The 13658-nt window shown below is 35.9% G+C and overlaps 1 protein-coding gene across 1 annotated transcript in view; it reads right to left on the reverse strand.

Moving 5' to 3' along the window:
* TEX11 (testis expressed 11) overlaps window positions 1-13658 on the reverse strand; it is a gene marked incomplete at both ends in the record, with an annotated part of 284756 nt that overhangs the window by 220516 nt on the left and 50582 nt on the right. Inside the window, 2 exon segments of the mRNA XM_080718988.1 lie at window positions 718-783; window positions 785-801. Coding sequence (XP_080575114.1) covers window positions 718-783; window positions 785-801 — 83 coding nt within the window.

The following is a 13658-nucleotide window of genomic DNA, read 5'->3' on the forward strand; positions in this document are numbered from 1 at the left end:
AGTCATCGGAGAGCGATAAGTACCAAAGCAAGAGGAAAAAAAGTTGGTACTCCTGAGGGAGATACAATGATGAATAAGGCTAATATCAGGTAGAAGAGGAGAGACATCAGTGGTGAGATATAGGGGGTTTAGGGAAGGGAGGATGAGGAGACTAGACAGAGACTTAAAGAGTATAACAGTTGAGTGGGACTCAGCAAGCAGTGCTCCAAGAGACGTCTGCATGTGGGTTTCTATCATTCTATACTTCAATATGATGTATAATTACAATGAACCAAATAAAGCTATAAAAAGATGAATGAAAGAAATAATGCTCTTATGATATACTAAGAGAAAAATAAATTTTTCTATCAACTGGCAACATGTAAGAATAATAAACAATATATATTAAGGGAGTAAATAAATTTAGAATGTTGGTATTTGACATCAGAAATGGTTTATTTATTTTTTATTTTTCATTTTTGGTGGTACTGAGGTTCCTGGAAGCCCTTCTACCTCTGGGCTACACTCCCAGACCTATTTTATTTTTGGAAACAGGGTCTCTTAAGCCAGCACGGCTGGCTTGGAACCTGCGTGATCCACCTCCCAAGCACGGGGATTACAAGAGTGCACCACCACGCCCGGCAGAAAGGGTTTAAACTGGCAGCATATCCTACAGAAAATTTTAATTGATCTTTATGATAGTATTACTGAATTTACATTCATTTTTGTTTATATTGCCAAAGCCAGAAAGAACTTCCTTCATATTTAATCTGCTTGTGAGCTTCTATTCCATAGTTGTAACTGAATATGAAGATAAGCTGTCTATAACATAAAAACAAATATGTCAGATTCATGATTTCCTTAAAGTTAACAAATATTAGCCGGGCGTGGTGGCGCATGCTTATAATTCCAGTGCTTGGGAGGCTGAGACAGGAGGATTGCACGGGTTCGAAGGCAGCCTCAGCTACTTAGTGAGGCTCTCGGCAACTTAGTGAGACCCTGTTTCCAAATAAAATAGAAAATAGGTCTGGGAGTATAGCCCGGAGGTAGAAAGGCTCTGGGTTCCACCCCCAGTACCACCAAAAAAAAAAAAAAAAGTACCAGTAGTTGTTCAGAATCTTTAAAACATGCCTGATATGTTCTGTATATCAAATTAAACTTCTTTATCAAAATCTTTCAATTCACGTAAAGAAGAACTATAAAACATTCAGGTCGGGGATTAGTTATGTATGGAAAGCATTACAATAGATTACTAATAGAAATAGAAACAGTCTTTGTAACGGCAAATGTGAAATCCAATCACTGCCCAGAAATGACAGGCTAAACACTGCTTTGGGTTGCCAGGTCAAGTAAAAGGCATTCAAATAAGAAGTACACTCACAGACAAAAGAGCTACTATTGAGAGGGGGGAAATGATTGATTTTTTTCCAAAATTAAGACAATTGTTAAAAACTCTAAATTCTGAAATATACCCAAAGAACTATTAGTTTAATGAACCCTTTTTAGCAACAACAAAAATTTCCTTTACCTAAATCACCATTGAGATTAAAGTAGAAAAGAGTACCATAGGAAAATAAATCTTTTATTGGTTAATCAGCATCTCAGTCACTGCATCAATGCCATGTTTTTTTCATAGATTCGCCTCTCAAAATACTGGGAAATCGAAGAAGAAAATTGTTTTTTAATTCTAATAACTCATCTAAATAACCCCTCAATATTTAAAAAGTCACATATCCAGAATTTGATTCTACCCATATAAAAGAGTTCTTTATAAGTTGTACCTGAACCAGACTACAGAAGCAGATCCTCAATTGAGACTCTAAGATCTGAGGCAAGTTATTCATATGTAATGTGTAAAGACCTGTCTTTCTTCAAAAAACTTTCCCTTTGAATTACAGTACATTCAAAAAGCAGGAATTCAATATGCATGCCTGAGCACATCAGACCTACTGTATATTTGAATCTAAAATAAAGAATAGTCTTGTTAATGTGTGTCTGGCAAGAATCCATTGGTATTTAAATGCATTCTTAATACTTCAGCAAAAACAGTTTAACTCATTACATGCCTCTAGATCTCACAAGTTCACACAGGGCCAATCCAACTATGTGGCTATACTTGAATAATTATGCTCACACACATTTGCTGCAGAGGCTGCAACTGAAAGTGTACAAAGGAAAACAGAAAATAAAATTCTTTGTGAACATTTATGTGTACCAAACTTTGATTCTATCTCTGCCCTCACAATCCCTCCCTGTATACCTACATTAAACATTACTTCTAAAGGGAGAAACGAATACAAACTTAGAACAACAAAGCTGTAAAAGGCAAAGTGCTCTCTCAAGAGACCTGAACCATTTTTAATACAATAGCCAATAAATTATTTTCTACCAATACGTCTCCATTTACTCACTCATTAATCTTCGATGGCCAAATATTTACTAACCATCTCTTTTCTCTTAGGTATTATTGTAGGAACTAGAGATAAATCAGTGAACAAAAAGAACAAAAACTTCCTGTCTTCTTAAAACATTCTAATGGGATATGAAGTTATAAGGTTTGTATAAACATCTGTTTAAGAAATTATGTTCCAGCCAGGTGTGGTGGCACACGCTTGTAATCCCCACTCTTGGGAGGCTGAGACAGGAGGATGGCACAGGTTTGAAGCCAGCCTCAGCTACTTAGTGAGGCTTTCAGCAACTTAGTGAGACCCTATTTCCAAATAAAATATTTAAAAAGGTCTGGGAATATAGCCCGGAGGTAGAAAGCCCCTGAGTTCCATCCCCAGTACCTCACACACATGACACAAAAGCAATTATGTTCCCTGTATATGAGGCCCTGGGTTCAATACCCAGCACTGAGAATAAAAGGACAGAATATGTTATCTTTCCATGAAATGCATCATCTTATTTTGCCAGAAAAAACAACACTAAGAAGATAGGTCTATAAGTCTATTTTACATCAGTCATACAGAAAAAGCCCTATGGGAGCTACTGGACCCATAGAATTCCTAAAACCTGCAGCCACTGTTGTATTTACCGACCCAGAAGTGGTAGCTCCAATTTAATTCCTTCTTTAAAATGCCAAGTCGAACTATATAGATGATTGCTGATAAAAAATGAGTTGGATCACCAACTTACAGTTTCAAACTAGACTGTGTGTGTGTGTGTGTGTGTGTGTGTGTGTGTGTGTGTGTTACTGCTGATCAAATTCAGCAGTTATAAGTTATAACCCCAGCCCTATTTTATTTTTTATTTTAAAACATGGTCTCACTAAGTTGCTAAGGCTGGCCTTGAACCTGCAATCCTCCTATCTCAACCTCCCAACTACTAGGATTACAGGCATACACGACCATATCTGGCTTAATTTTGTGTGTGTGTGTGTGTGTGTGTGTGTGTGTGTGTTACTGGGGGTGGAACCCAGAGGCTTTCTGCCTCTGGGCTATACTCCCAGATCCATTTTATACTTTATTTGGAAACAGGGTCTCACTAAGTTGCTGAGAGCCTCACTAAGTAGCTGAGGCTGGCTTTGAACCCGTGCGATCCTCCTGTCTCAGCCTCCCAAGCGTGGGGATTACAAGCGTGCGCCACCATGCCTGGCTAAATTTTTTAACATATATTTATGGGTACATTTTATTCTCACATTATAATATAGTTCAAAGTGATAGTGACATACATGCACACAGCACTTGGTAAGCTTCACCCCAGGACCCTGTTCGTTCCTTTCTTTCTGAAAACAAAATATTGAGATTGGCATTGGTATTCTCACATATGTATGTAAAATCAGTGAAAGTGTTTCCTCATTGATTCTCCCCCACAACCACCCCCCTACAGCCCATCCTCACTCCACTCCTTTATTATCTAAAGCTCCTCTTGTATCTCAATTACTTCCTAGCTCACGCATATGAGAGAAATATATATAACCTTTCACTTTCTGTGACTGGCTAATCTCACTTAACATAATGTTCTCCAGGTCCATCCATTTTCCTGCAAGTGACATAATTTTGTTCTTCTTCATTGCTGAGTAGAATTCCATTGTGAATATAGACCATAATTTTGTATTCCATTCATCTGTAGATGGACACCTAGGTTGTTTCCTTCTCTATTGTGAATTGTGCTGCTATAAACATGAGTATGCATATATGACTACAATATTCTGATTTAAGCCCCTTTGAAAGTTATCCAGGAGTGGTGTATCTAGATCATATCATAGATCAATTGTAAAACACTAAATTAAAAAATTGAAGATCTTACAAGATGGAAAAATCCCCCATACTCCTGAATAGGCTGAATAAATATCATCAAAATTGCCATTCTACCAAAAGTAATCCAAAGATTCAATGCAGTCCCTATTAAAATATCAATGCCATTCTTCATGGGCCTAGAAAATTTAGTCATAAATTTATATGGAAAAACAAAAAAAAAAACAGAATAGCCAAAGCAATTCTCAGCAATAAGAACCATGTAGGAAGTATCACAATATCTAACTTAAAACTATATTACAAAGCTATAGTAATAAAAACAGCATTGTATCAGCACAAAAACAGACAGAGGTCAATGGAACAGAATAGAAGATACAGAAACAAATCCACATACTTAGAGTCAATTGGTTTTTGACAAAGGTGCCAAAAACATTGAAGAAAAGACAGCCTTTCAATAAGTGAGAAAACTAGTTATCAATTTGCTTAAAAAATGGAATTAAACTTCAACTTCTCAACCTAAAGATATCAACTCAAGACAGATAAAAGACCTAGACATTAGACCAGAGACTTTGAAATGACTAGAGGAGGGCATAGAACCAACACTCCAATATATAAGCACTAGTAGAAACTTCTTCAACAAAAACCCCAAAGCTAAGAAAATTAAAAAATAATAAGTGGGGACTTCCAGGAAGATGGTGACTGAGAAAAGCGGGGCTTACAAGCCCCGCTAACAGCCAATGTCTATTATCAAAAAATCAGCTTCATTCATAGCCAGAAAACACCATCAGCAGAGAAACAAAAAATGTAATTACAAGGGACAGAAAAAGAGGCCTGGAAAAACGAGACACCAGAAAGAAACCAGACCACAGTGCTGCAGCCAAAGCTGCGGCGTGAAGTGGCGGGCGCCATTTTTCCTTGCAGCACCAGGCCCCAGAGAGGAGGGGGACTCAGAACGGAGTTCAGAGCCACAGAGGAGATACGCCGGCCTCACGGCCGAGGATGCATCAGCAGCACCTTACTGCCAGAAGCAACGGTAAGCTCACCAGACGGCACCAGACCAATGCACTCAATAGCCCAACAGGCTCCAGAGAGGAGCAGCGGAGAGCGAGCCAAGGTGAGCCACTGCGGATCAGCCGGGAGGAATTCGGCAGATTTCTCGGCGCAGGGAACATCTAAAGCTCCCAGAGGCTGGGCTTAGCACACCCTGCAGGGACTCAGAGCGGAGCACAAAAACAGAAAAGAAATACGCCAGCCTCATGGCCGAGGGCATGGCAGTGGCGCCATATTGCCACCAGCTGCAGCAGCAGCAAATTCACCGAGTCCACGACAGCTCCATCTGCACACTCAACAACAGTAAGTCAAATTGTGGCCCCTAGAGAAGAAATCACAGTACAGCACTCCCAGGGACTTGACCCAGTGGGGGAGTAGTGGTGGCAGAGATATCACACCATAGGAGAACACCCAACCTGGCACCCCCCATGGTCTAAAGCAGCCTCGATTGACTCCCTGGGTCTGAGACTCTGCGATACAACTGGTAAAGGAGTAGTGGTGACTGAGATACCACAGACTCAAGATCCAGAGGACCTTAAGTGAAGTTGTAGTGACCCAAGGGAAGAACCCAGAGAAGGCACAAACTTCCGAAATCATGGGAAAGAGGAATAACAATGGAGCAATGAATACCCACAACCCTACAACATCAGAACCTGATAAAACAGAAATCCAGAGATTTCTAGAAGATCAAATCAGGAAAATAACTGTAGAAATAATAAGGGGGTTTTGAAAAGAATTCAGAGAGCCAAAAAGAGATAAAGGATGCAATTAATGAAATAAAGGCCTCAATTCAAAGTACAAACAACCAATTAGACAACATAGAGAATAGAATCTCGCTCTTAGAAGATGATCATTCAAAAAATGAACGCATAGTTTCTAATTTAGAAAAAAAAATCCGACAGCAGGAATCTGACATTGAAGAAATATGGGCCCATTTTAAGAGAGCTAACCTAAGAATAATCGGAATAGAGGAGGGAAAAGAAGGTGAAACCAAAGTGATCAACAATCTCTTCAAGGAAGTAATAGCAGAAAACTTTCCAAACATAGAGCAAGAGGTTGATACACAGGTCCAGGAAACTTATAGAACCCCCTTTAGACAGGATCGGAGATGAGGATCCCCACACCACATAATTGTCAAAATGACCAATGTGGAAGCCAAGCAGAGGATCTTAAAGGCAACAAAAACAAAGGGCCAAGTGACATTCACAGGCAAACCAATTAGAATCACTCCAGACTTCCCAAACCAAGTCATGAGAGCCAGAAGGGCTTGGAGTAACAAATTCCAAACTCTGAAAGAAAACAACTCCCAGCCAAAAATTTCCTACCCAGCAAAACTTTCTATCAAATTAGATGGAGAAATAAGAAGCTTCCATGACAAACAGAAACTGAAGGAATTTTTGTCTTCAAAACCAGCGCTAGAGAAAATACTCAAAGAGATTAACTACAAAGAAGAAATAGGTAACACACACCAGAACCAGAGAAACAAGAGTTTCCATCCAACAGACAATTAAGATTGGTTATCTGTGGAGATTCATTACTTATGTTAGTCTTTTACCTATCTCTAAATGGTTTTGTTTGCCTTTATTTTTGTTAATTTTTAGGATGTCTAGTTGGAATATTAATATACCTTCAGATATAGCATTTGGAAATATTTATCCAATTCTATTAGTAACTTTTAACTATGTTTACATTGTCTTTGGATATACAATATTTTTTAAATTTTTTAGGTAGTTTGTTTACCCTTCTGTTGCCTGTGCCATTGAAATCATATCCAAGAAATCACTGCCAATTTCAATGTTGTGAGGTTTTATGACCCAGATTTTCTTCTAAAAGTTTATAGTCTTAAGATTTATATTTAGGTCTTTTATCTATTTTGAGTTAATATTTGTATATGTGTTAGGTAAGGTTCCAATTTTATTCTTTTTCATGTAATTATTATTTTTCAACAATATTTAGTTAAAAGATTATTATTTCCACCACCAAATGTTCGTGGAAACCTTGTCAAAAATAACTTGACAATATATGGAAGAATTTATCTCTAGGCTTTTATTTAACTCCAGTGGTTTATATATCTGCCTTTAGAACAGTACTACACTGTTTCAATTATTGTAGCTTTATATGGTTTGAAAACAGAAAATATACATATTCTAGCTTTGTTCCTCTTCGAGATTGTTTTGGGTATCTAGAGTCCATATTCCATATCAAGATAGATTTTTTCTGAAAAATAAATAAATAAATGTATGATAGTTTCACCTAAAAAGAAAAGAAAAAAAATATTCTCTGGTAAGAAAGAAAGCCAAAAGAAATATTGAAATGTTATCTTTATACATCAAAAGCTTGGTATCAGACAAATGAAACTGTTATGTGAGATTATCATCGTTAATATTGGATAAATTGCTATAAAAATAGATGTCAACCACTAATCCAAGCATGGGAAGAAGGGATGGGGAGGGAACGGGGTGGGGATCAGGTAGGGGCTAACTGGGCGATGTGTGCATGAATGTCTTTATTATCTTTATACCATTATGATGTATGAATACAGTGCACCAATAAAAAATAATAAGTGGGGCAACAACATTAGTCAAAAAAGATTCTACTCATCAAAGGAATCCATCAAGAGTCTAAAGAGAGAGTCTACAGAATGGGAGAAGATCTTTGCCAGCTACTTCTCAAGTAGAGAACTAATATCTAGAATATAAAAAGAACTCAAGAAAGTTACCACTAAAAAGCCAATGACCCAATAAAAAAATGGGCAATGGGCAAGTGAACTAAATAGACACTTCACAAAAGAAGAAACACAAATGGCCAATAAATATATAAAAAATGTTCAACAGTCAGGGAGATGCCAATCAAAACTACCCTGAGATTCTATCCAATCCCAATTAAAATAATCATCAAGAAGTCAAACAATGATAAATGTTGGTAAGAATATGGGGGAAATAGGAACTCTTATACAATGTAGGTGGTATTGTAAATTAGTGTAGCTGCTATGCAGCTCAGTGTGGAGATTCCTCAGAAAATTGAGAATGGCTCAATCATTGGATCAATCCATTTTTCTTTTTAATTAAAAAAGTAGTTTCATTTTCTGCATCTTTGTAAAGTGAGTTTTCAAAGTTCAGATAAAGCAAAGCTATTATTTTTCAGTCCCAAGAGTACAAGCTATTTTCTTTCTGATTGTTTTATCTTTTACAGATTTATGGATTGTATGTTTTCATATTTTATTTAATTATAACCATGTAGAAACAGTCCAGTGATAATTTCCTAGCTTAAAGATATTTGTTGTCTAACCCTTCCTTTACTCAGCTTTCTCTAAATCTCAGATATCTCAGTAATAATTATAGCTCATTAGTTATTTTCCATGGTGTTCTAAGATATATATCTATATATCTATCTATATATATCTCTCTATATATATATATAGATAGATAAATATGTGCGTGTTTATAAATAATTTTCCAAATATTTTTCAGTCTCTGAAATAATAATATGACATTACCTTCTACCCTCATTCCAACATCTTACAATGATCTAGTTTCGGGTTACAGGAAGAATGTCTTAGGAAAAAAATATTTGGCTTATTTAATTCATGAATTGCTCTTAAGTGAGTAACACTCTATTAGCTGCTCTTCAACTTTCATCTGATTGTTTCCACTCATCATAAGATTCCCTGTCCTAGATTTTCAGGTTCCTCATCTAATCCTAAACTGATAAAAAACACACTGTATATAATTTCATTGACCTTTGGAGCTCAAATTATAACATTCCTAATAGTATAGTTCTATCAATCACCATCCAAATAAAATACAAACTCTTTTTTTCCCTTTTTTTATTGGTACACTGTATTCATACATCATAATGGGATAAAAAAAAATTGTGTAGACATACGTGTACACATCGCCCAATTAGCCCTTACCCAATCCCCATCCCATTCCCTCCCCCTCCCTCCTTCCCATGCTTAGCTTAGTGGTTGACATCTAATTTTATAGCAATTTATCCAAAATTAACAATGATAATCTCATATAACAGATTCATTTGTTTGATATCAAATCTCATATAACAGATTCATTTGTTTGATATCAAACTTTTGATACCTTAGAGATAACATTTCAATATTTCTTTTTGCTTTCTTTCTTACCAGAGGATTTTTTTCTTTTTTTTAAGGTGAAACTATCATACATTTTTTTCCAGAAAAAAATCTATCCTAACATGAAATATGAACTCTAAATACCCAAAACAATCTCGAAAAAGAACAAAGTTAGAAGTTGTACATTTTCTGATTTCAAACCTTATAAAGCTACATTAATTGAAAAAGTGTAGTACTGCTGTAAGGCAGATATATAAACCAGTGGAGTAAAATAAAAAGCCTAGAAATATAGGGAAGAATTTAGCTCTAGGCTTTTATTTAACTCCAATGGTTTATATATCTGCCCTTAGAATAGTACTACACTGTTTCAATTATTGTAGCTTTATATGGTTTGAAATCAGAAAATATATATCTTCTAGCTTTGTTCTTTTTCAAGATCGTTTTGGGTATCTAGAGTCCATATTCCATATTAGGATAGATTTTTTTTTCTGAAAAATAAATATATAAATATATGAGAGTTTCACCAAAAAAAAAAATAGAAAAAAATTCTCTGGTAAGAAAGAAAGTAAAAAGAAATATTGAAATGTTATCTTTAAGTCATCAAAAGCTTGGTATCAGACAAATGAAACTGTTATGTGAGATTATCATTTTTAATTTTGGATAAATTGCTATAATACTAGATGTCAACCACTAAGCCAAGCATGGGAGGGAGGGATGGGGAGAGAATGGGGTGGGGATCAGGTGAGGGCTGACTGGGCGATGTGTGCATGTATGTCTACAAAAGTTTGTATCCCACTATGATGTATGAATACAGTGCACCAATAAAAATAAAATAAAATAAAATAAAGAAAATTACATACAACAAGTAGGCATAAAATTGAAGACACATAAAAGCTGGGAGTGGTGGCAAAGCTGGGAGTGGTGGCACAAGCTTGTAATCCCAGCATGTAATCCCTCCTGGCTAGAGACAAGAGGATCGTGGTTCACAGACAGCCTCAGCTACTTAGTTAGGCCCTCTGAAATTCAGTGAAACCCTGTTTCAAAATAAAAACTAAATAAGCTGGGTGTGGTGGCGCACGTTTGTAATCCCCGCGCTTGGGAGGCTGAGACGGGAGGATCGCACGGGTTCAAAGCCAGCCTCTTCTACTTAGTGAAGCTCTCAGCAACTTAGTGAGACCCTGTTCCCAAATAAAATATAAAATAGGTCTGGGAGTATAGCTCAAAGGTAGAAATCCTTTGGGTTCCATCCCCAGCACCACAAGTAAATGAATGAATGAATGAATAAATAAATTATAAAAATAGGCCTGGTTGTGTAGCTCAGATGTGGAATGACTCTGGGTTCCATTTCCAGTACCGCAAAAAAAATTTGAACACACACATTGAAGAATAACAGAGACAGCCTGGGCTAATAATGAACACTGATATTTGTTGTATCAATGGCCTGATGCCTACCTAGTCTCACAGCAGCCAAGAACATGAACAAGTCTGGTCAAGCTTTCTATACACATAGGTATTTAGTTAAAAGTATATAGCTCACTTAAAATTTAATGGAATATGTCATTACCAAAATTCTAATGAGTCATTTTTAAGGTTCAAATGAATTTGAGTTTGGAATGAAAATAGATACCCTTAAGTGAGTTATGTTCTCTCAGATACACAAAGCAGTGAGCAAAAGGGTCAGAGAATGTAATTATATGCCTGCTAGCTATAACAAGCAGAAACTGAATTTTGCTTTCAAATGAGTAATTCATTTATATGTCATCAAATTGCATTTTATTACAGAAATAAATGTACTAAATATTACACATTATTTTTTAAATATTTCGTTTTGAGACAATAAATTTATAGAGACAAGAGAATAAAAGATTTCTAATAAAAAATTAGGCAGAAGAGAGAAGCTTTGTGCCCCTGCAGAAGAGCAACTAAATCTAATCGAATCCTGAAGAAATTACTTCAAATTATTTCAGAAGATAACTGGCCATTACTTTATGTTAAGAAAAGTCACAATGAAGTAAAACTTTATATAGAAGATAAATTCTAGAGGAAGTGAAAGATAAAAATGAAACATAACTGTATGCTTTTCTTATATGTGAAATCTAGAGAGAAAATAGAAACAAAGAGAACTTAAGAAAAATGAGGAAAGAGACCAGTAGAATAGTGGAAAGGGCTTGGGAAAGCCATGTGGGGAGGAGAAAAGGTAAAATTGATAAAGTAAATAGTTCATACATGCCACATCCATATATGAGTATCACTACCAACATCACTAATGTGTATGGGGTTAGAATGGAGTAGGATCTGGAGGGAAACACACCAAGTGCTGTGCACATGTATGTTTCCATCACTTTAAACCTTACTATGATAGATCATTACAATGTACCAATAAAAGTACAAAAATAAAACACAAAGAAAAGCCAAAACATACAACCCAACCAATCAAACTAAAATTCTAATGAAGGATCCAAACTTTGAGGAGAAAGAGTTGTAAAGAATTAAGTAAACATAACTAACTCCTAACAGATAATACTGCTATAAAAAAGATGTTTCATATAAACTCTGGGATGTAGACTGAGCCTTGTCTAAATTGAGGCTAGAAATTTTTGTATGAAAGAAATTTTTTTGGTGGTACTGAGGGTAAAACCCAGGGGCTTTCTACCTCTGGGCTATACTTCCAGACTCATTTTATATTTTATTTGGAAACAGGGTCTAAGTTGCTGAAAGCCTCACTAAGTAGCTAAGGCTGCCTTCGAACCCATGTAATCCTCCTGTCTCAGCCTCCCAAGCGCTGGGATTATAAATGTGCACCACCACGCCTGGCTCTGAAAGGGATCTTTGAGATCGTGTTGTTGTACACTCTCATTTTACAGATCAAGTTTTCAGAGAAGTGAAATATCATAATTTGTCACACTAAGTAGTTCCTACTCTAATGCTATATGCAGATCACAAGCACTGTCTTGAGTAATGACAAGTCTCAAATAGCAAAGAAAGAGTCTCTGAGTTCTCCTTATGAAGGTAAGTATATGCAAAATTTTCTCTTAAAAAAGACAGTTGCATTCAACAAAACATTGCTATGGCCCAGGTGATTAATTTTTGCCATGCATCTATTGAACAATTATTTCTAGCTATTTTATTGTTTGACTTTACAGCATCTCCATCAAGCTTCTGAGCATGTTCTGTGGCATATGTTTACTTTAAAATAGAAGCTAATTAAGCTTAATTTGCTTTAGAGTTTGTTTTTTGGGGTTTGTTATAACTTTATGAAAACATCATAAGGATTAGAAACATATTGGTGTCAAGTGAACTATGACCAGTATCCAGTTTTTGTATGCTTTCTTTATCTACAGCACTAGCCACTTGGATTATAAGTACTTTAGGAGTTTAATTTTAGAGTTCTATAATTTTTAAGAAATAATGAGACTTTATTGAAAGTAGTATCTCTGATAAGATTCCATGCCATCATTCATGTATAAGAAAATATTACTGCCAACTCTCCAGTATACAGGCACTGAGAAAGACTTCCTCAATAATACCCCTGAAGCTCAGGAAATAAAAATCAAGAATCAATAAATGGGATGACATCAAACTAAAAAGCTTCTTTGTAGCAAAGGAAATGAACAAAAATCTGAAGAGAGAGCCTACAGAATGGGAGATCTTTGCCAGATACTCCTCTGATAGATAACCAATATCTACAATACACAAAGAACTTAAAAGAACTTACCACTAAAAACAAATAGCCCAAATAAGAAATGGACAACCAAACTGAATAGACCTTTCTCAAAAGAAGAAATACAAATGGCCAACACATATATGAAAATGCTAATATCATTAGCAATCAGGGAAATGAAAATAAAATCTACACCAAGATTCCATGTAATTCCAGTTAGAATGGCAATCATCAAGAATATGAATGATAATGAATGCTGGCAAGGATGTAAGGAAAAAGGAAATCTTATACACTGTTGGTGGAATTGTACATTAGTACAACCACTATGGAGATCAGTATAGAGATACCTCAAAAGACTAGAAATGGAACCGCTATATGACCCAGCTATTCCACTCTTTGTCATCTTTCCAAAAGAATTAAAATTCAAATACTATAAGGAATTCACAATGGTCAAAATATGGAATCAATGTAAGTGTCCACCAAAGGATGAATGGATTAAGAAAATGTGGTATATACACACAATGAAACTTTACAAGGCCATAAAGAAGAAAATCATGTCATCCACAGGAAAATAAATGGAACTAGAGAATTTTACAAGTAAGATCAGTGTCATAAAGTCAAAGTTTGTGTTTTATTTCATATGTGGAAGCTAGAGAGAAAAATACAAAACAAAGAGGACTTCAGT

Source organism: Muscardinus avellanarius (genome assembly GCF_963383645.1).
Source record: "Muscardinus avellanarius genome assembly, chromosome: X".
Classification (NCBI taxonomy): Eukaryota; Metazoa; Chordata; class Mammalia; order Rodentia; family Gliridae; genus Muscardinus; species Muscardinus avellanarius.